The following is a 22,172-nucleotide window of genomic DNA, read 5'->3' as shown; positions in this document are numbered from 1 at the left end:
GATTCCTCCATCTTCTTCAAAATTATTCGAAGGAAATAAAATGAACTAAAGATTGACTGTTCCGTGAACAGTCCATCTGAAGCAGGGTCTCGATCCGAAACATCAGCTATTCCTTTTCACCAGAGATACTGCCTAACATGCTGAGTTACTCCAGCTTTTTGTGTCTGTCTTTGACTGTTGCATGATGTCAACCTTCATGTTTTCCCAGTTCCGTTGTTTTGCCAAATCTTACTCAGGACACTACTTTCCTTTCTATTGGCCTTATCCCAGCTGGACTCATGCCTATGTATCTACATTTATCCCATTGCTTTCCTTTTTGGTCAATCATCAGACTCTGCCCCACCACTCTTCAAAAGTGTCACAATAAAACCTTCTCAAACCATACTATTCCACCTAAGATAGACACAAAAAGCTGGATTAACTCAGCGGGACAGGCAGCATCTCTGGAGGGAAGGAATGGGTGATGTTTCGAGTTACAACCCTTCTTCAGACAGGCGGCATTCCACTTGGTTGACCTAGAGCCTGATGCGTGAACATTGAATTTTCCAGTTTCAGATAACTTGCTCCCCTCTGCTCCTTTCTCTCTACTTCTGACCTCTCAAGGTCCTCTCACACATACTATTCTTTCTAAAGTATCCCGCTACCACCATTTCCTATTGCACAGTTTCATCCTCTCTCCCACTCACTCCGTCTGACTCGCACACTCCTCCTACTGTATCTCCTTCCCCCACTGTTCCCATCTGCCCACCCTACCTCCCTTATTGATTCCATGTTGCACATTCCTTTCCTTTCAGATTCCATCACCTGCAGCCCTTCACCTTTCAGCCACTGCCACTATCTCTGCCTTTCCCTCCCCCACCTGACTCCAATTGCCAATCAATCCCTCCTCACCGAGATCCTGTTATATCAGGCCAGTCCTTGTCAGACCACTCCATATCACTCCTTTCGACAATCTTTCACCCCTCTACTCTCCACACTAAGAGTGGTAGGTGAACGGGATGAGCTGCCGGTGGAGGTAGTTGGGGCAGATGCTATTGCAATGTTTAAGAAACATTTAGATAGGTACAGGGATAGGATAGGTTTAGAGGGATATGGGCCAAATGCGGGCACGTGGGACTAGTGTAGATGGGACATGTTGGTCGGTGTGGGGAAGTTGGGCCAAAGGGCCTGTTTCCACGTGGTGTGACATACGGCCACTCCCTCTTCTCCCCTCTCCCATCTGGCAAAAGGCTTAAAAGTGTGAAAACGCATACCTCCAGATTCAGAAACAGTTTCTTCCCATCTTTTATCAAGCAACTGAATCATCCTACCAGCAACTAGAGAGCAGTCCTGAACAACTATCTACCTCATTGGAGACCCTCGGACTATCTTTGATCGGACTTTACTGGCTTTATCTAGCACTAAATGTTATTCACACTATTCCATTTATCATGTAAATATACACTGTGGATGGCTCGATTGTAATCACGTATTGTCTTTCCACTGACTGGTTAGCACGCAACAAAAGCTGTTCACTGTACCTCGGTACTCGTGACAATAAACTAAACTCAGTTGTGACTCTACGACTCTTTCATTCCAGATGAAAGACCTTGAAATGTCATCTGCCCATTTCCCTCCGCAGATGTTGCCTGACCTGTTGAGTTCCGGCAGATGCTTATGTTTTGCTCCTACTCAAACGCTTCTTCTTTTCCAACAATTACCCTTTCTTTTCACTCAGATGTCACGGCTTACCTTTAACAAGATTCCCTCTTGTGTTCAATTTCTACCATGCCCATTTCTCCAAGCTTACTGTATAAAAATATCACCAGTAGCAAGCTGCCCATTTCTTGTCTGCCACAACCTCTTCATACTGTTATGGTGTGGCTAATATCTTCTTCATCTCCCTCCCTCTATCCTCCATTGTTCATCTTTTGGTTGGTTTCAAAATTTGCACTATGGTAGCACCTCTTCCTCTGAAGTGCCAGAATGCACACATCAGTTTATTTGCCTTCCATCCATCAGATATTGCTGTCATTCATCAAATTGATGAATATTGTGCCTTGAGACACAAAAGATTAATGATGACTCACAGGTCTGGGATGAGTCAAAACATTAACACCAGGATATGAAATAAAGTGGGGTCATCAATGGAATGAGAATTCTCACCTAAGTCATAGTTTAATTTATAACTGGAGCTGTCAAATTTAGATTGCACATTCTTATGTTTGCACCTAATTAAAACCTCCAGTTCTGGAAACATCACACTTTTGCAAATGTTCACATTCTCTTATCTGAAAGTCAAATTCATATCGTTATTGCCTTTGGAAGGCTCATTCTTCAGTTCCTAATAGATGGAAACCATCCAGAAAGAAAATCAACTGAATTATTTATGATTCATCTATATTACACTATTCAACTGCAAATTTTCTCTTCACGTAGGAAACATATGATTAATATAATAATTCACCAAGGACATTCAAGTGGCAATGTTTTTGTTCCTGAATAGAAAGACCAGCATAATGCAAGTCCCTCTATGCACATTCATGAGCTAGTGCCCTCATATCACATGCCTTGTGCTTGCATGTGATGGATTTATTACTATATTTTCCATTATTCTTTTAATTTGATTTGCACAAGGTCAAAATAATGACAGTCACTTGATGGATGATTTCAATATGCTCCATTTTCCTCCTGCTTCCTTCTGTTATTCTTTGTTCCTTGAATCTTTCTTTCCTTTTTTTTTGGCTCTTATTTCCATATTCTCTCCCTTTGTTTTCATCACATCTGATTCATAGAAACATAGAAACATAGAAAATAGGTGCATGAGTAGGCCATTCAGCCCTTCGAGCCTGCACCGCCATTCAATATGATCATGGCTGATCATCCAGCTCAGTAACCTGTACCTGCCTTCTCTCCATACCCCCTGATCCCTTTAGCTACAAGGGCCACATCTAACTCCCTCTTAAATATAGCCAATGAACTGGCCTCAACTACCTTCTGTGGCAGAGAATTCCACAGACTCACCACTCTCTGTGTGAAGAAATGTTTTCTCATCTCGGTCCTAAAAGACTTCCCCCTTATCCTTAAGTTGTGACCCCTGGTTCTGGACTTCCCCAACATCGGGAACAATCTTCCCGCATCTAGCCTCTTCAACCCCTTAAGGATTTTATGTTTCAATAAGATCCCCCCTCAGTCTTCTAAATTCCAGCGAGTATAAGCCTAGTCTATCCAGTCTTTCTTCATATGAAAGTCCTGCCATCCCAGGGATCAATCTGGTGAACCTTCTCTGTACTCCCTAGAATGTCTTTCCTCAGATTAGGAGACCAAAACTGTACACAATACTCCAGGTGCGGTCTCACCAAGGCCCTGTACAACTGTGGCCAATGCTGCATGTGTGGTATTAGGTTGTTAATGTTAAATTATTATTTGAGAATTGGGAATGGTTCACCTGATGCCAATCCTGTGATATTGCAAAGTAGGAAAATGGCTGCAAATTTGAATTCACAAGCTCCTACAAACAGCAATGTGATAATGGCCACATCATCTGTTTTAATAATGACTTTAAAAAAAGTTTTACTTTAAGAGTTTTAGAGATACAGCGCGGAAACAGGCCCTTTGGCCCACCAAGTCCACGCCGACCGGTGATCCCCGCACACTAACACTATTCTAGTCACGCTATGGACAATTTACCATTTTACCAAAACCAATTAATATACAAACCTGTATGTCTTTTGCATGTGGGAAGAAACCGGAGCACCCGGAGAAAACCCACGCAGGTGACGGGGAGAATGTACAAACTCCGTACAGGCAGTGGTCAGGATTGAACCCAGGTCTCTGGCACTGTAAGGCATCAGCTCTACCACTGCATCACCATGCAGTCCATCATCTGATATCTGAGAAATAATTATTGTGTAGGACACCGCAGTGAAAACTGTAACTTTTATCTGTTTGACATGCCTGCCATGTATGAATTATTTCACACCTATTTACATCAGTAAGTATACTTCAGAAGTACACCATTAGCTCAAAAATGCCCTGGGGTCTCCTGACATCATGAAAGGTGCTATCTGAGTGAATTTTATTTCTTTGCTCTGCTTTAACTTAAGTTCTTTTTCCGGACGATGCCAACATTACTTTTAACCCCCAGCCGTCGGAAACATGTACATCGAGCTGATCCTAGATAAAGGAATTCCAGTGCCAATCCACTTCCTTTTCAATCCAGTTGTACCAATTTGGCTGTGACACAATCAGGCTTGAGTCCAGTTGTTTTCCTCTGGAGTAGATATCTAGAACAGAAAGCCAGGCATTATCAGAACCACATGTTCATGCTTCTCTCTCATCAGAGCAGAAACACTTTAACCTGCCTACAGCTGAACCAATGCTGCTTCACCAGTGCACAGTGAAGCTGTAGGGGCTGACTACAGGAGCCCAACCATCCTACACGCTCTGAGGTTCAGAAACCACGACGCATTATTTCTTTATGTACAGTGTTGGAGGGATTTATCCATGCACATGAAATGCCTGTACTTTCATTTGGTTTAGTCACGTTGCGATTGTGGTTGAGAAGGTAGCAAATCACTATTTTTGTATTGACGATAGACACAAAAAGCTGGAGTAACTCAACGGGATAGGCAGCATCTCTGGAGAGAAGGAATGGGTGTTGTTTCGGGTCAAGGGTCTGATTTTGTATTATTTAGTCTGTTTTTATGGAACAACACAGGCTGGTATCAAATATACTACAGTGAATATCAGAACAATGGTTGCACTTGGTTAAATCAGGTTATATATATTTAATTTAAATTATTTCATCACAGGATGTGCAAGTTGTTGAAAAAAACAGCACTTACTTCCTATTAAGTTCTCCTCGAATCAAATGATCTTTTTGGCAATTTCAAAGGGCAGTAAAGAGTCAATTTCATTGGTGGGTCAGGAATCATAAAAAATGCTAGAATGAGTAGATCAGCAGATTTGTGTTCCTAAAGGACGTTAATGAATCAGATTTTTAATCAGTAGTTTCATGACATACTGGCCATTTTAGAAAAAAAAAAGTTATATAATTACCTGAATTTATTTTCTGCATCTGCTGTGATGGGAATGAAAATTATGCCTTCAGATCAATAGGCCTGGTTTAATTTAATTTAGTTTAGTTTAGTTTAGTTTAGAGATACAGCGTAGAAACAGGCCCTTTGGCCCACCGAGTCCGAGCTGACCACCAAAGTGTGTTACACTTGCACGCACTACACATTAGGGACAATTTATACTGAAGCCAATTAACCTACAAACTTTTACGTCTATGGAACGTGGGAGGAAACTGGAGCATCCAGGGAAAACCCACGCGATCACGGGGAGAACGAACAAACTCCGTACAGACAGCACTCATTGTCAGGATAGAACCCAGGTCTCTGGTGCTGTAAGCAACAACTCTTTTGCTGTGTCACTGTGCCATTGCTGTATAATATGAAAGTAACCACTGCTATGTTTCCGTTTCCCATCTTGCTCTGGGGAATTCACGAATAAGATCATATCAGGAACAGTTACATCAACTTTAATATTTTTTAAAGATCTATATCCATTGATAGTTGTCAAGCCGAAAAACACGACCTGTTTTTAAGTTGATGTGATACACAGGCATTAAAGTACCAGCTTTAATGCCAAATATATGGTTTGCTATCAGATCTCAATGAAGGCAACAGTTGGAATTGTGAGGTGTGGGACATCCACAAGTGGGTCAAGTGAATAATTGGGTACAAGTCAGGTATTCTAATCTGAATCACCATCCAGTGACCTTGACAGAGCCCTTTAGCAACCGTTCCAATGTGTGTATGACATTCTCGAGGGAGAGGGTGAGCAGCCAGAAGTCGTCGTGCAGAGATAACAAAAGGGATGAGGTCCTACAAAGTGAATAGAGGACGTTAGGCAAAATGTTGAAAAGCAGGACCTGCAAGGGATTACTCCTAGTGCCAAGTAGTGGTGAGGATAGAAATAGGAAGGTCGGACAGGTTGAGGAGTTGGTGCAGGGAGCTGGGATTCAGAATTTTTGGGCCATTGGGATCTCTTCTGGGACAGAGGTGACCTGTGCAGGAGGTTTAGGTTTTACCTGAACTGAAGGGAACCAATATCCTGACAGGCAGGTTTGCCAGTGGTCGTCACAGTCATACGCCATAGAAACAGGCCCTTTGGCCCAACTTGCCCATGCCGACCAAGATGTCCCTTCTACACTAGTCCCACCTGCCTGCCCTTTGCCCATGTCCCTCAAAACCTTTCCAATCCATGCCTTCACAATCTATTCTCATGCTTTGTACACCTCTATATGATCACCCCTCAGTCTCCTGCACTCTAAAGAACACAATTCAAGTCTGCCCAAACTTTCCCTACAGCTCAGGCTCTTGAGGTCTGGTAATATCCTTTAAGATCTTCTCTACGCTCTTTCCAGCTGAATGGCATCCTTCTTAAGTAGGGTGACCAAACGTGAACACGGTACACCAAATACCACTTTCATGAAACTCTGCACCAACACTCCTAGATCCCTCTGCTCCACAGCACTACCTAGGGGTCTACCATTCACTGTGAATGTCCTGCCCTTATTTGACTAATCAATTTGTAACACCTCACACTTTTCAGCATAAAACTCCATTAGCCATTCCTCAGCTTACTTGGCCAGCTGATCAAGATCCTGCTGTAATTTTAGATAATAATCTTCACGATCTACGATACCACTCACTTTAGTTCCTTGAAAGTGGCATCACAGATAGATAGGGTGCTCAAGGAGATTTTCTCTACATTGGCCTTCATCAGTCTGGGTACAGAGCATAGAAGTTGGGATGTTATGTACAAGACATTGGTGAGGCCATATTTGGAGTGTGGTGTTCAGCTTTGGTCATCCTGCTACATGAAGGATGTTGTTAAGCTGGAGAGAGTACAGAGAAATTTAGGATGAGGGGTGATCTTATAGTGGTGCTTAAGATCGTGAGAGGAATAGATAAGGTACATGAGTCTTTTACCCAGAATAGGGGAATCAGGGCGGCACGGTGGTGCAGCGGTAGAGTTGCTGTCTTACAGCGAATGCAGCGCCGGAGACTCAGGTTCAATCCTGACTACGGGCGCCATCTGTACAGAGTTTGTACGTTCTCCCCGTGACCTGCGTGGGTTTTCTCCGAGATCTTCGGTTTCCTCCCACACTCCAAAGACGTACAGGTATGTAGGTTAATTGGCTGGACAAATGTAAAAATAAAAATTGTCCCTAGTGTGTGTAGGATAGTGTTAATGTGCGGGGATCGCTGGGCGGCGCAGACCCGGTGGGCCAAAGGGCCTGTTTCCGCGCTGTATCTCTAAATCTAAAAAAAAAAGAAGTAGAGGACATAGGTTTTAAGTGCGAGGGGAAAGATTTAATGACGGGTAACCTTAACACAAATGGTGGCGGGTCTGTGTACGAGCTGCCAGACAGGTTAGTCAAAGCAGACCGTAGAACAATATTTAAAGGATGATGAGTAGGAAAGGTTTAGAGGGATATGGGCCAAATGCAAGCAGGCAGGTGGGACTAGCATAGGTTGCGTACCTTGGTTGGCATAAACATTGGACTGAAGGGCCTGTTCCCGTGTTGTATAACTCTATGACTATTATAGATCCAAAATGCTGGAGTAACTCAGCAGGAAAAGCAGCATCTCTGGAGAGAAGGAATGGGTGACGTTTTGTGTCGCGACCCTTCTTCAGACTCTATGATTCTATTACTGTATATGAACATTGATTTGTGATGCTTTCAGTAGCCCAATAATTTGCAGAATTTATCTGTAAAAATCTGGATTCATATGGCAGCAAGTGTATCCATCCACAGGGCGACGAAGGGAATGTTGAAAAGATCAAAAGAATCCAACAAGAGACTGATTTTTTTTCTCCTTGCTTACTTCCCAACTAACCGTCCTCACCTAGGTTAGATAATTTAGCGCAGACTGGTCTTTTTGCCTGCAACTTCAGTATTTCATATGACTTGTTCAGCAGCATATCATGCACTTTTCATTGAACCATAAGGGAAAGCCCTCATTTTATATATGTGTACTTTCTGGGTTTTCTGTAAACAATTCCATTAGGATAGGGTAAACAATAAAAGTGTGAAATTGATTCCATCAATACAAACATGTGTAAAGAGAGCAGATGATGTGAAATAGGCTCATATTATTGTAAAGTCTGGTAGTACCATTAGAGCACTACCACTCTCAGCATCAATTACTTGTTTAAGTTTTAATAGTTCTCCTGTTAGTAATTTTGGCTGGAGAGTTTCTTTAATGATTAGCACATTAAATACACAAAATGCTGCCAAAACTCAAGCATGCTTTTAGAAGTCTAATCAGTTTTGTGTGAAATACGATTTTCCTGAGTGTTTTCTGCTATTACTGCTCAGATTGAATTGCTTGGTGAATGATTAAATTTGTAAATTGGCTTTTTCATTCTAAGATTAAAAACCCTCAGCCAAGCAAAGGATTTCTTGCCTAAAAGGCTATTCATTTATCAGACGTGAACTCGCCACCATTGGGGAAGAAAAGAATTCAGCTCTTTGGCTATTTCAGATGCCCTGTAAAGCATTACTGGAGCTGACAAAACGTACAATAATAGGAGTAATCAAAGAGGCCAACAGCCTCCTTACAACGTTCATGGATATATTAATTTCAGCTGTCATGTAAAACAATAACTGTAAATTATTCTGATCCTTAGATTCATACATCAGTCTGTTGAGATTTTTTGAAAAGGTCACATGAAGTGTGAAGGCAAAACTCCAGTAAAGTTGAGAAAAAAAAACTGTTTTGAAGAAAATGACGCAGAAGGAACAAAGATTAGTAGAATGGATAAAAGAGAAAGGTCTAACAACTATTTTGGCACTAGCCAGCAACTGTGAGAGTTAACCTGGCATTGCTGAATCTCTTTTAAATCAGAGCAAATATGTATCCAATAAGTTACTTTTCTTATAGTTCGACACCCAATGGTTATTTGTTGGCTAAACTTTGAAAGGAAAGTTGGTCAAAGATCTACAGAGCAAGGATTTTGAAAAGAATGCCATATTTTAAGACGATTCAAATAAACATTACTTAAGTATTTAGAGTAAATGAATGCAGCAGCTGTGCAGCAATATGGAGTAATCAGAGAAATAATAGATATCATTTCCATATTTCTGGCATCTACATAAATATATAAATGTGTACGCATATACATAATCACCCCACACTTGTCAGCTGAGACAGCAGATAGTGCGTTCTGAATGAGGTGGCAGGATCAGAGCTCAATTAGGATAAAGAGCTTCATGTTTTATGCAGAGACTCCAGGACCTTTGTTTGTATTGATTTGTTAATGTGTACTGTGTGTTTAGCTGCCGTGCTTTAGAAACTGCCTTCAAGCTTGCTTTCCAAGCAGAGGGTTAAAAGGGGAGAAAAAAAGCACACACAAAAAGAAATAAATTTAAGACTTCCCCAACCGTTTAGATTTCCACCACCACCATCAAGACCCCCAACATCCCTCTATTTAAAAAAAAACCCTCCCGCCCCTATAATTCAAGAGTAGATACATATTTGCGTAGATGAAGGGAAGATATTTTATCTTCTGTGCGTTTGGCTGGAGGCTGAGCTCTAGGAGGTTTGGCAGACACTGGTGAGTTTTTTTAAAATACAAAGCTACACTTCCCCAAACACTGGCTAGGGGGTGCGCGGCTCGTCTGATAATTTATTCTGCCCATCACAAATGATTGCCTGGTCACATGGTGAGGCTCTGGAGTTTAAAAGTGCTTTAATCTGCATCTAGTGCAGAGCAGCTGGTGGCAAAGTAGAAATATTCTGGCAACACTGGCAACTTTGTCTTTTGCTGCGAGGTGCTACTGTGAGAGCGTTTTAGTAAGTAAGTAAAAAAATCAAATCACAAGATGACAGCAAGCTTGAATAAGCTGCTGATATATATATATTTTATTTTATGGGCTCAATGAATTATATTTAAAATATAAAATACAATGTTGGCTTAGCAATGCTTTTATTCAGATATCTTTTTTATTTGTTGGAACACTTGCTGGCAGGACAGTCTGAGCTTAATGGTGTGGGGAAGGAAAAATAATTAAACTAAAGATGAAAGATGTTTCACTGGATTGTCTTGAAATGTGCGGGTGTGGTTGGCGCTGTATTGCTGGGTGAAAGTGAAGAAAGCACTGCACTGCTAGACAATTAGCTCGGATTCTCTCATCTTTTTTTGTAGTGCTGGTCTTGTGTATAGGGGTCACAGAAGCTGGTGACCCAGTGTCAGCAGTTCTGCATGGAAGCTATTATGCATTCCTGATTGATTAGATTTAGCGGAAATCCTCTCGCTTTTTCTTCTCTTTGCTCTCTGCTAGTGCTCCATTACTTCCCAAAATCTTCAGATCAGGGGAGTGTTTTAGCTTATCACTGCGAGCTGCTAATTGCTAATCTTCCATCGATGTTTATTTGCAGGGGAACAACCCCGTTAGTCAGTTTCAAGTGAGCAAATAAAAATGTGTGCTGAAGGGGATTTAAAAAAAAAATAAAAAATCAGCTGCCAGCAGTTTTAGAATATCCTGTTTTCTTTATTTCTCCAAACATGATGCTTTGGAGTCAGGAGTGGGTGGAGGACTGAAGGTTAAGTGTTAACTGAGATTCAGTGCATTTGAGATGGAGAGACTTGAGCAACTGTCTGTCTCTTTGCTGCTCCGAGCTGCTTTTATTTCCCAGTAAAGACGGAAGCTTTGCTACACGCTCGCTGCACTGTTACCTTTTAATATGAATGACAGCCCATTTACTCAAATGTTTTGTGGAAAAGTCTATCAGGTAATTTATTCTGTGCTACAGTTTTAACGAGAGCTATAAACTCAAAAACGAGATGGCATGATATCAGTCACTCCGCTTCATCAATTCACTGCGATCGTCTTTGCAGGCAGGTGTTTGGGAGGAAAGATCTGTTGTTTACGGGGGTCACAACATTCATTTAAAGCCAGAAAACTGCAACAAATAAAAACCCTCGGGGTAAGAAATTGAGGAATGAATATTTAATTTTTAAAGCAGTGCCTTCAGTGGAATATAGGAATATTGTGCGACTGAGTTTCAATGCTTGCAGAAACAGACTCCTTCAAATATCTATCAGGCGAACAGGTTTAACTGTGTGCCAAAGGAAAATATTGTCTGTAAATTATTTGCGCCATATGTGTTTATGTATGCTTTTGATGTGTCTCCGATTATCTGGGATACTTTGTACGAAGGAAATTATATTGAATTTGATCTCGTATGATTCTTGGTAAGGTTTGTCTGAAATCCTGCCCTCTATGTGACGCGCAGTACTTGAGCAGTTCATAAGCGCAATTACTTTGCAGCTGGCTGCAACATGAAGGTTAACAAGAAGGTTGCTGTGAGAAGTGGGAAAGGCTGAGGTTTCCACTGGATGTGTCGGTGGGGAACTGAAGAAGCCAGTGTCCACGGCTGGAAAAGGGTAGCTCTGAGTGGAAGTGCTCCAAAAATAAGTTGCAAGGTGGATTCCTGCGCAGAATGTGTCGCCAAATATTTTTATGCAAGTGAACGATTACTGTGGCTGTCGCTCAGATTATGGTTTATCTACTGAGGCTGATTGGTGCCAAAACTTGCAGAGTGAAATGAATGTCTTGTATTTTGTGTTCAAGGACAATAGTTTTGTCCATTAGTTGCAACTGATGTTGTGAGAATTTTCATTTTTGTCCTGTAATTATCCAGAATCCTAATCTTCTGTGATTTTAGTCCTTTCAACAATGCAAATACCGAAGTGTCTTACCATGATACTTTCTCTGTACAATTTTGAAAGACGGGTTATAGTATTATGATTTAGGATGAGCATGCAAGTTATGATAAAAAATTGGGCTGTGTTTATTGCAGAGAGCAGAATACAATCCACAGAACTTGATCAATGCTCCCTATTAGTATGTTCTCAACCCGCTAAAATAACACAAGGCTTGAAAGATTAAATCCTTTTGGTGCCTAATGACATTCATATCATTTGCCTTGACCCCTCATTATGCATTCTTCACTTGAGATTCCTTTCTGAATAGTAAAGACATATCGGAGCATATTTTTAAAATCCAATTGCGGGCATTTGACCAAGCATGAATTTAATTTTATTAATCTTATTTCCAAGATATCTTTTAGTATCCATTTAAAAAAATTACGGAAGGATCCTTGGGACAAATGGAATCATGGCAAGGTGTAAACGATTGGGAACATTGTAATTTTAGCTTTGTGTTGATTAAAGTTGATGATCCCACAAATGTTTCTTAACTTATTTGTCTCCTTTCTCGATGTTCTTTTCAAGAAAAGTAGCTGAGCTAGCGGTTTTCCAATTTTTGGAGATGTAGATTTAAAATATTGATGTCCCTTTTGAGGAAAATGATAAGGAAAGGTTTACTTCAATAAAGCCATTGTGGGAAAGACAACATCTCTTTCCAGAAGAGGAGCTATTACCACAGAATGGTATTAAATAACTCATTGTGAATTTAATGAAACATTGCATTTCAAAAGTTACCTGGACAGAATCCATTGATCTTGTTTGTACCTGACATTGGTCTACTTCTCCAATTAACTTCATCAAATTCTGCTCACGATTGTGGAATTCTTTGGTTAGTTTGGAGCTGCTTTTACACTGGTTGAGACAGAGACTCTCTTGGGGAACCACAGAGAAGGAGAAAAAAGATTGTAACTGTCTACCACATCTAAAGTGCATTTGCAATCTACAAATCGAGTTGCATCGCTCAGAAACGGGCCTTTCAGTCCATCAAATAAAAGTCCCTTTTTATTTCTCTTTGTCCACTTACAAAAGTTGTGGACACTTTTTAAATTTAAAGTCAAGGGGGTGGTTAGTTTGATGGGGGTTTATCGCCAAAGATCCATCAGATGATAGAATAAACAGGCTGCAAGCTGATCAGTTGCGTGATTCCTGAGTAGATCAAGTGCCCGGGTGGCAAGCCAGGGGGTAGATTCTTCGTAATTCCGCTATGCTGACCATTTTCTGAAGGCGCCAAACAGCTTTGCAAGGTCAGAGGTTAAGAATGATAACAATTATTCTAGGTACAAAAGAAAGGTAATTAGCACATTCATTACAAATGCCAGTCTGCCATCAAATGATATATTAAGCACTTAAATAGATTAGCCATGAAAGTACGCAGTTGTGAAACTACGTTAAAATGTTTTGATGTGGTTGTGCTTTATTCTTAATTGTTAACTATGTTTGTTATTTGTGAGCAGAGCACCAAGGCACATTCCTTATATATGCATACTTGGCCAATAAACTTATTCATTCATTCATTCATTCATTCAAGTGTTGGGACAAGAATTTTCCTCTGTGAAACCAAAATTAAAGTCTCTGCTTGCAGATGAAAATAAGTGATTAATTCATTAGCCAATTAAAGAAATCTCAGGCCCAGTAAAGTTGCATTCAGCCCAAATTATCAACATTGTTTAATTATTTGATTTTGTAAAAACTACTCTGTTAACATAACGATAACTATGTTGTGTTAATCATCAAAGTGCCATCGAAACAAATGTTAATTTGTTGGCCTCTGGTTAACTGAGCAACAGAGTGGACTACCGCTACCAGCATACATTGAATGAATGAGGGCTACATTGTGGACTGTGGGAGTAGGTTATCTCAGCCAGTGAGTTCCTTTCCTATTCACTGTGGATTGATGTCGGGGAAAGGGGCTTGAGATTTTGGTTGGGGTTCTTTGGGTGAACTTGAGTCTGCATTTAGAGTCGCAGTGATACAGCATGGAAACGGGCCCTTCGGCCCAACTTGCCCACACCAGCTACACTAGTCCCACCTGCCCACATTTGGCCCATATCCCTCCAAACCTGTCCTATCCATGCATGGCAACAATTGTGGGGAAGTTTGTCAAGGCAGGAAACTAAATATGCCTTGACATAATAACAAGGATTCGGCTGAGTCAGATGAACTATTTGTAATGGCAGAAGATTGTGGGGCATGTAGAGGCTATGTAGAACCACTCATTTGAGCATGGTAATGTATGTAGACTGTGTAGGTCTTTACACCCTGATGGGATACATTTGCCTCGAGACTGCACTGAGCTCGGTTCTTTGCTCCATGGAGAAAAATTGGGTTGTGTCCAGGGGGGGTTTAACATTCGCCCTGTACAAATGATACTTTCAAGTTAACTGATGCGGTGCATTCCTCTGCCCTTTGCTTGTACACTTTGCCTCTGTCATGATTTGGGAGCTCCCATATCGGCAAGTTCAAACAAATCTAGGAATGATGCATTCTGACCCTGGAATTGACTGGGCTCAGGATTTGTTTGGAGGGTGCAAGGAGCCAACACCATGACAGTTGATTGGAAGAGAGACTCGCTAATATTTCAAGAAACATTTAGACAGGTACATGGCAAGGATTTGTTTAGAGGGATATGGGCTGAATGCAGGCAGGTGGGACTAGTGTAGATGGGAGATGTTGGTCGATGTGGGCAAGTTGGGCTGAAGAGCCTGTTTCTATGCTGTCTGACTCCACAACTCTAAATGTTATCTGTTATTGAATCATTATGGCTTTATTTTATGATCTGACCTCCAATCATGGCGACTTGCAGTTGGTCAAACAGTATATTGCAAGGCTTTGTGTGCTGGAAGCCATCTTGAAGGAACATAATGTGTCCAATTGGTCCTGGGAACGTCTGGTCTCTATCCACACAGTGAAGAGGGAGCATTGGAAATGCTACTGACAACCTCGAGATAACACACAAGACCCGCATGAGAGTCAAAAAGAATGTACCTCATGAGCTAGCTAACACACCACCCACCTACCAGAAAAATCTGTGGTTCTCGTGTTGGCCTGGATAACCGTCTCAGAAAACCACAAAACCGAAGTAGAAGTAAGTCATCCTCGTTCCCAAGGGATAGTTCAAAGATAAGTAAACCGTGGGGAGCTGCAAGGTTCTATAACATTCAAGCCTTGCTGTGTACAAGTTAGTTGGAACACTGTGAAAGCCCTCCAGATGGCAGAATCACATTTAACTCCGATGTTGGAGGCTGAATGTATGCTTGAGAAGCCAAGTAGATTTCTAGTCTGTATACCAATGTGTATAAAAGCCAGCAATAACAATTTGTCAGCGGCATATTAAATATTTTAATAAAACTTCAGTAGAAAGGATCTGTTAATGGTTCCTTCATCCAGCCATATTTGTGTTGGGCTAAAGTCACTTCTATGCACATTATGACCATTATAATTCAGAGAGAAAGGAAATGTAGTGTCGAAAGCTTAACCATCTTTTAATTGCAAACACTACATGAGTATCAAAAACTATGGACTGACTCGCCATTCAATGCTCGGCAATTAACAAAAACAATAACAACACCGTTTGCAGACTTTTCACACTGCGAGAATACCATGACAATGCATACATAAATGAAAGGCTCTGCTAAATAATGCGCACATTTTTAAATGTGAAGAAAAGACCCTCGGACTATCTTTATTCAGACTTTACTGGACTTTATCTTGCACTAAACGTTATTGCTTCATGTATCTGTCCACTGGCTCAATTGTAATCATGCATTGTCTTTCTGCTGATTGGTTAGCACGCAACAAAAGCTTTTCACTGTACCTCGGTGCACGTGACAATGAACTAAATTAAAGGCTTCGAGGCACCGGCCATGGGTAACCCAATTTTGGTGATTCACAAATTCCATGTAATTCATTAAGAAGCTCGGAACAACATTGGGGTTTGGGCTATGACTTAAAACAATAGGCGATCCCATGATGGCTGGCACATTTGCTGGAGAGCTCCAATTACAGAGGAACCATGTGGAATTCCACTCCTGACTGAATTGTGGAGGTTTGACCCCTTTTGTATAATGGTGTTGGGATGACTAGCTGGAGGGAGATGCAGAGGGAATTGTGCCTTAACTCGCTATTCACCTGTCATTTTTTTACAGCCAGACTACTGCTGTCCACATGGTCTTGCAAGTCACTTATGGTATGGCCATGGGAGAGTACTTGTGGCAAATAAAACGGCTGCCTTCTCAACGCTAAAGGGAAATGTCCCAGGTAGCCTCGGTTGCAGTGGCTGTCTGTTGACATCCTGGCATGCCCCCTATTTGTGGAGTTAAATGAATAGCAAGAGAATAAATGTGTTCATACATGAAAGCACTGAGGTGAAAGGTTAACTATGATCTTATAGAAACAGAAAATAGGTGCAAGAATGGGCCATTCAGCCCTCGGAGCCAGCACCGCCATTCTATAAGATCATGGCTGATCATCCAAAATCAGTACTCCATTCCTGTTTTCTCCCCCTATCCCTTCATTCCGTTAGCTCTAAGAGCTGTATCTAACTCTCTCTTAAACATCCAGTGAATTGGCCTCCCCTGCCCTCCGTGGCAGAGAATTCCACAGATTTACAACTCTCTGGGTGAAAAGGTTTTTCCTCATCTCAGTCCCAAATGGCCTACCTACTCCTTATTCTTAAACTGTGACCCCTGGTTCTGGACTCCCCCAACATCGGGAACAGTTTTCCTGCATCAATCCTGTCCAATCCCTTAAGAATTTTATGTTTCGATAAGATCCCCTCTCATCCTTTTAAATTCCAGTGAATAGACAATAGGTGCAGGAGGAGGCCATTTGGCCCTTCGAGCCAGCACCGCCATTCAATATGATCATGTCTGATCATTCTCAATCAGTACCCCGTTCCTGCCTTCTCCCCATACCCTCTGACTCTGCTATCCTTAAGAGCTCTATCTAGCTCTCTCTTGAATGCATTCAGAGAATTGGCCTCCACTGCCTTCTGAGGCAGAGAATTCCACAGATTTACAACTCTCCGAGTGAAAAAGTTTTTCCTCATCTCAGTTCTAAATGGCCTACCCCTTATTCATAAACTGTGGCCCCTTGTTCTGGACTCCCCCAACATTGGGAACATGTTTCCTGCCTCTAACGTGTCCAACCCCTTAATAATCTTATATGTTTCGATAAGATCTCCTCTCATCCTTCTAAATTCCAGTATATACAAGCCTACATATAATAATAATAATAATATTCATTTATTGTCATTGCAACGAGTACAACGAAATTAAAAAATAGCCAATCCTGACGGTGCGTAAAAACATATATGCAATAAATGCAAAAACAAATAAATACAATTATATTAAGTACAAAAGTTTTAACAGAGTTGCCTAATGCAGAAAGTAGTGTTCAGTTCTCGTATGGTCAATCCATTCTTTCTGAGTGGTGGCACAGACAGTTGTGCCAAAAGCCCTAATTCTGGTTATATTTCTTGTGATCTTTGTACCATTCCTCTTCCTTACCTTTTTTATATTTAAGAATTGTATCCACAATATTTGTATATAGAGGCATCAGCTACCATTGTATTTCACGAGAGACTGGCTTTTTTCTTCAATAATTTCCAAACCACTGTTTGTCAATGTTGCCATTTCATCAGCTTGCCTTTGGACAATTTCTATCTCTGAGGTCTCGGAGTGGGGTGGGTTGGGTTACCTTGCCCAATCAAATGATCAAATGGCAGAGATATTGGAATGTATTGCGGGAATGAGCTTTTTCTGTCCACGTTCTCGACCTATCCACTTCACTGAGGCATTAAAGGGTCAGGATTTCTTTGAATGATATATCTGAATTTGCACTTGCCCAAGAGTGCAACAGGAAACCTTGAAACATGCTTTGGGAGAGGAAGACAAGGTTTTAACAACACTGTATACTAATTTCATGTGATTCAGTTTGAAAACTTCCAATCAAATTGCTAAGATAATACTATATTCCCCCAAATTAATAACATCAAACCTTTGTCGGTTTGCAACTATTTCATGTTTAAAACCATTGCTGTTACTTGTGTTTGCTGTTGACTAATTAATAGTCCTCACAGATACACATGGTTAACTGGGTGAGACTTCTCTGCTTTGTTTGGATTGTCACAATCTAGATGATTACAACACACTATCACACTTTCACACAGAAAACTGATGACAATTTATGTATCTTTTATTTATAATGAATGTTCTCTTGCTCTCTTGCTCTCCACTTTACTGCTGTAACACTGTAAATTTCCCCGGTGTGGGACGAATAAAGAAATATATTATTATTATCTTCCTTTCCATATCCCATTTTATGCCATCATTATCACCACAACCTTTCACCTGTGTAGGAGAAAAGGCAACCACAAATGTGGAATGATAGCTTTGTTTTCCTTTTAATTCATGAATATTTGATTTACAGTTTAGCTTCAAAATGTTCAATGAATTTGCGAAGGATGGCTCAAGAATTTTCAACCTTTCATCTTTTAAATGTTTTCTTTATTTCCCCCTTATTTTTAGTTCCTGTGGCCAGTGTCATCTTGGGCAACTCAAACTGCTGTTGTTGGATCATGCAAAATGGGCCACGACTTCAATTTTGCCGCAATTTTTGGTAGAGCCTCGGCTTGTCTTATTTGCCTACTATTTCTATCAGCTCTGTTAGCCTCTTGTTCCTACTCCTCAATTCAGTGGGAACAGAAGTGTTTGGCGTACAGAACTCGTACAATATCTGACCACTAATTTTTATTAAATCGTCCATCTAGGAATAATATATATTCGCTCCTTCAGAAATGTAATTGCAGTGTGTGTTCAGGCCCATGAGCATACACTATTGTTTAGTGCCGGTGTATCTGGACCAGTATTTAATATTTTATTTGCAAAATATACCATGGCAGATGTTTGTTTTTCTACTGTTTACTCTTCTAATTACAAACTGTTTGTTAAACTTGGCACAACCTGCAGCCAGCTTAATTATCACTGAGTAAACCATTCTCTTGAAATATCAAAAGTCTTGCAAGCCTGCTAATTCTCCTTAATTGAGAAATCTATGTTATCAATGAACAAGACTAATCATTTGTATATTAATGTTATCACGTTCTTTCCTCTATTTCTTATAATGGTATTGAAATGTATGCAGCAACAGATTTCATGTTTGATTCTGCTGATTTTCAACCAGGATGATGATGGAGCCGAAGCAAGCCATCTCAGATCAGTTGTCCAAAAAGACAAAAATTGAGCATGGCTGTAGCCTCCATCACTTTTATCCTATGGAGAAGTTTATTTGTGCAGGCATTGGGTGAGGTAGACTTTGCAATGTTGCTGCTGGCTCATGATTAAAAATAGTAACTTGGACAAGCTGATGGTGGACTAAGAATGATACATTCAGAGGGACTGTCTCTCAATTTTCTGGGGCAAAATATGAACAGAACAGATTAAGGCACCATGTGTCGACTCTTGTTTAGACACAAAATCCTGGAGTAACTCAGTCTAAAGAAGGGTCTGGATCCAAAACGTCACCCATTCCTTCTCTCCAGAGAAGCTGCGTGGCCTGCTGAGTTACTCCAGCATTTTGTGTCTACCTTTGATTTAAACCAGCACCTGCAGTTCTTTCCAACATATGTATCACCTCTTTACAGGATGAATGGAAAAATAATTGAGAAGCAAATTATTTCTGCCCAAAGCATTCAATGGCCAATTATTTCAAGGGCTCAATGGAAATCAGAAAGATCACATCTTCTCGGTTGGTTATGATGTCATACAGCATGGAAACACGCCCTTCAGCCCAATTTGACCATGCTGACCAATATCCACCATTTACACTAGTCAACCTGTCTGCGTTTGACCTATATCCCTCTAAACCTATCCTTTCCATGTACCGATCTAAATGTTTCTTAAACGTTGTGAAAGTACATACCTCAATTACTTCCTCCAGCAGTTAATTCTATATGCCCACCCCCCCTTTGTGTAAAAAGAAAAATTGGCCCTCAGATTCTTATTAAATTTTTCCCTCTCCTCACTTGTGAAAAGCATCATGAAAACATGGGAGAAAATAGAACAAACTAAACAAAATAGTGTTGATGCACTTTAATATGGAATGAATTTAAAAGAGAAGGGCAACTGAACCATCCTACCAACAACTAGAGAGCAGTCCAGAACTACTATCTACCTCATTGGAGACTCTCGGACTAACTTTGATCGGACTTTACTGGACTTGTACTAAATGTTATTCCCTTTATCATGTATTTGTACACTGTGGATGGCTCAATTGTGATCACATTGTCTGTTTGCTGACTGCTTAGCATACGATAAAAGCTTTTCACTGTACCACAATACTTGTGACAATAAACTAAACTCCATCTCAAACTCAAAAGAATCTTTGGCTCTTTACTAATTAACACCTGACTATCTTTTCGTTGCAGAACACGCTGCCCATTCCGTGAAACCTCTGTCTTTGCCTCCACAACCCCTCCTGGTAAGTAACTTAATCATATTTTATTGATCCTATTTGATTAACTGAGAATGCCTATTGCCACAAATGGGAAGACCAGGGTAACCTTTGTGAATGCCAACATCTCCGACTGCGGTTTTCGGAATTGTTTCATATTTGTACCAGATTAAGCGAGCAGCTTTAAGGTGAGCAGCACATGGAAGATGGGTCTTCCTTTGTTCGATGCACATTCGTTGTATCTGATATTCATCATGTGATGATGGGTTGATTGAAGCATTTGATGGTATGATGAACAACTGCTGTGCACTTGCACTATTGCAAACCAGAGGTGACTAACTGGTTTCAGATGATGCACTTTGCGAAAAGAACTGAGCTGATTTGACTCATCTGGAACAGTTACCAAGAAGTTTTCATACACTTGCAGTTGAGCTAAAGGGAGCCATATTGCCTTTTTTTCATAGCTCACAGCTGGGTTGGAGAAAGACTGAGCGCAGAAGCGGGCTCCTCAGCCAGTGAGTCTGAGCCCATCACTAAGCACCCAAGTTTTTGGGAGGTGGGTGGAAATTGGAGCATCCACTAGGAAAACCCACACAGACACAGGGATAACATAGAAACTCCACACAGACAAAACTGGAGATCAGGACTGAACCCAGATTAATGGACCTGCTAGGCCACTCGTACTCTCAAAATCCATGCTTCAAACATTGTGATATCTTCCAGTAAATGATATTGCTAAAATAAAAATATTTGCCCTCTTTTTCAAAATAAAATGTAGCCATTATATCTGATTTCCTAACTAATAAAATTGAAGTTTCATAGTTTTCACAGATAATATAAAATCAAATAGAAAGTGCTATTGTAGAGTAAACATCAGCACACCAGGTAAAATAATTCTATCCCATGTATAGTTGGGATTGAATGTGGCATTAAACATTTTGGCTGTGTTATTTTCCTATATTTCTAATAGCCAAAGATCATGATGGGATATCTGGCTCATTTAAAAACTAATCCCTGTGGATTATGTTGGGATTTGTGTTTTACTCCAATGAGATTATCATTAAATGTATCAAAGGCCAGGATCCAACCACACTTTTGTCTTAGAATCCTGTTGTCATTATTGTGGTTTCAAAGACCTTTGCTCTAGAACTAGCTGTGCCCTTGGGCAATCTGACCCAGTGCAGTTACAGCACTGGCATCAACCCTGCAATGTGGAAAATTGTCTGGGGACACGGTGTTCATAAAAAGCAAAACAAATCAAATTTGCTGAATTAACACCCATTCATTCTCCTCTAATTCATTGGCAAAATGATAGAAGCTGCAAAGAGCTATTGCGGCCCTTTATAGAGGTTGGGTGTCCTGTGGTGAATGATTCACTTCCTAACACTCTCGGTCTTTCCACCGTAATCATGGCACAAGTCTGAAGTGGAGTGTAGTACTCTTCACTTGCCTGAATCCAGGACAAAACCGCCTCGATTAATGGGACTCTACCGCACTTTTAGTTGCTCCAACAATAGGACAAGGCGACTGCAATGTTCATGTACGAAATGCACTTTAGTTACTCGCCCAGGCTACTTTAATAGCACTTCCCTCATCTCAATTTTTACCACCGAGGACGATGTGTGGCTCTTTGGTATGTCAAACCTGGGCAAGACTTGCATAGTAAATGATGGAGCCCTGGAAAGTGACAAAGAACAAAGAAATGTGGAAATACAAGTTCATGGTTCCCTAAATATGGCATGTCAGATGAACTGTGTGGTGAAGGAGGTGTTTCCTTCATTGGGAAGGGCTTGGAGTACAAAATTAGGCACATCACGATACAGCTGTATGCCATTGGTGAGACCACACTTGGAATACTATGTGCAATGCTTTGATTTAGGAAGGAGATGAGGAGACATTTCTTAAGTCAGAGGGTGGTGAATCTGTGGAACTCTTTGCCACAGAAGGCTATG

At 40.8% G+C, this 22,172-nt stretch overlaps 1 protein-coding gene across 10 annotated transcripts in view; it reads left to right on the top strand.

Moving 5' to 3' along the window:
- The window catches only part of LOC144609249 (ciliary neurotrophic factor receptor subunit alpha-like), a 411,896-nt gene that overhangs the window by 128,644 nt on the left and 261,080 nt on the right, over positions 1-22,172 (top strand). For 2 of the 10 annotated variants that reach the window (XM_078428256.1, XM_078427933.1), the window contains exons 1-2: positions 9,791-9,851; positions 20,195-20,247. Coding sequence is in view for 2 of the 10 variants with exons in the window: in XM_078427775.1 (XP_078283901.1) it covers positions 10,747-10,790; positions 20,195-20,247 (97 nt within the window). In the remaining 8 variants the exon portion in view is untranslated. Of the gene's footprint in view, positions 1-9,526; positions 9,613-9,761; positions 9,856-10,698; positions 10,791-20,194; positions 20,248-22,172 lie in introns of those variants that run through there. The other 8 variants (XM_078427709.1, XM_078428140.1, XM_078428002.1 and 5 more) reach the window with 7 other exon arrangements.

The sequence above is a fragment of the Rhinoraja longicauda genome, chromosome 1 (assembly GCF_053455715.1).
Source record: "Rhinoraja longicauda isolate Sanriku21f chromosome 1, sRhiLon1.1, whole genome shotgun sequence".
NCBI lineage: Eukaryota > Metazoa > Chordata > Chondrichthyes > Rajiformes > Arhynchobatidae > Rhinoraja > Rhinoraja longicauda.
The sequence above is the reverse complement of the archived record's forward strand: the minus strand, read 5'-3'. Positions and strand labels throughout refer to the sequence as shown.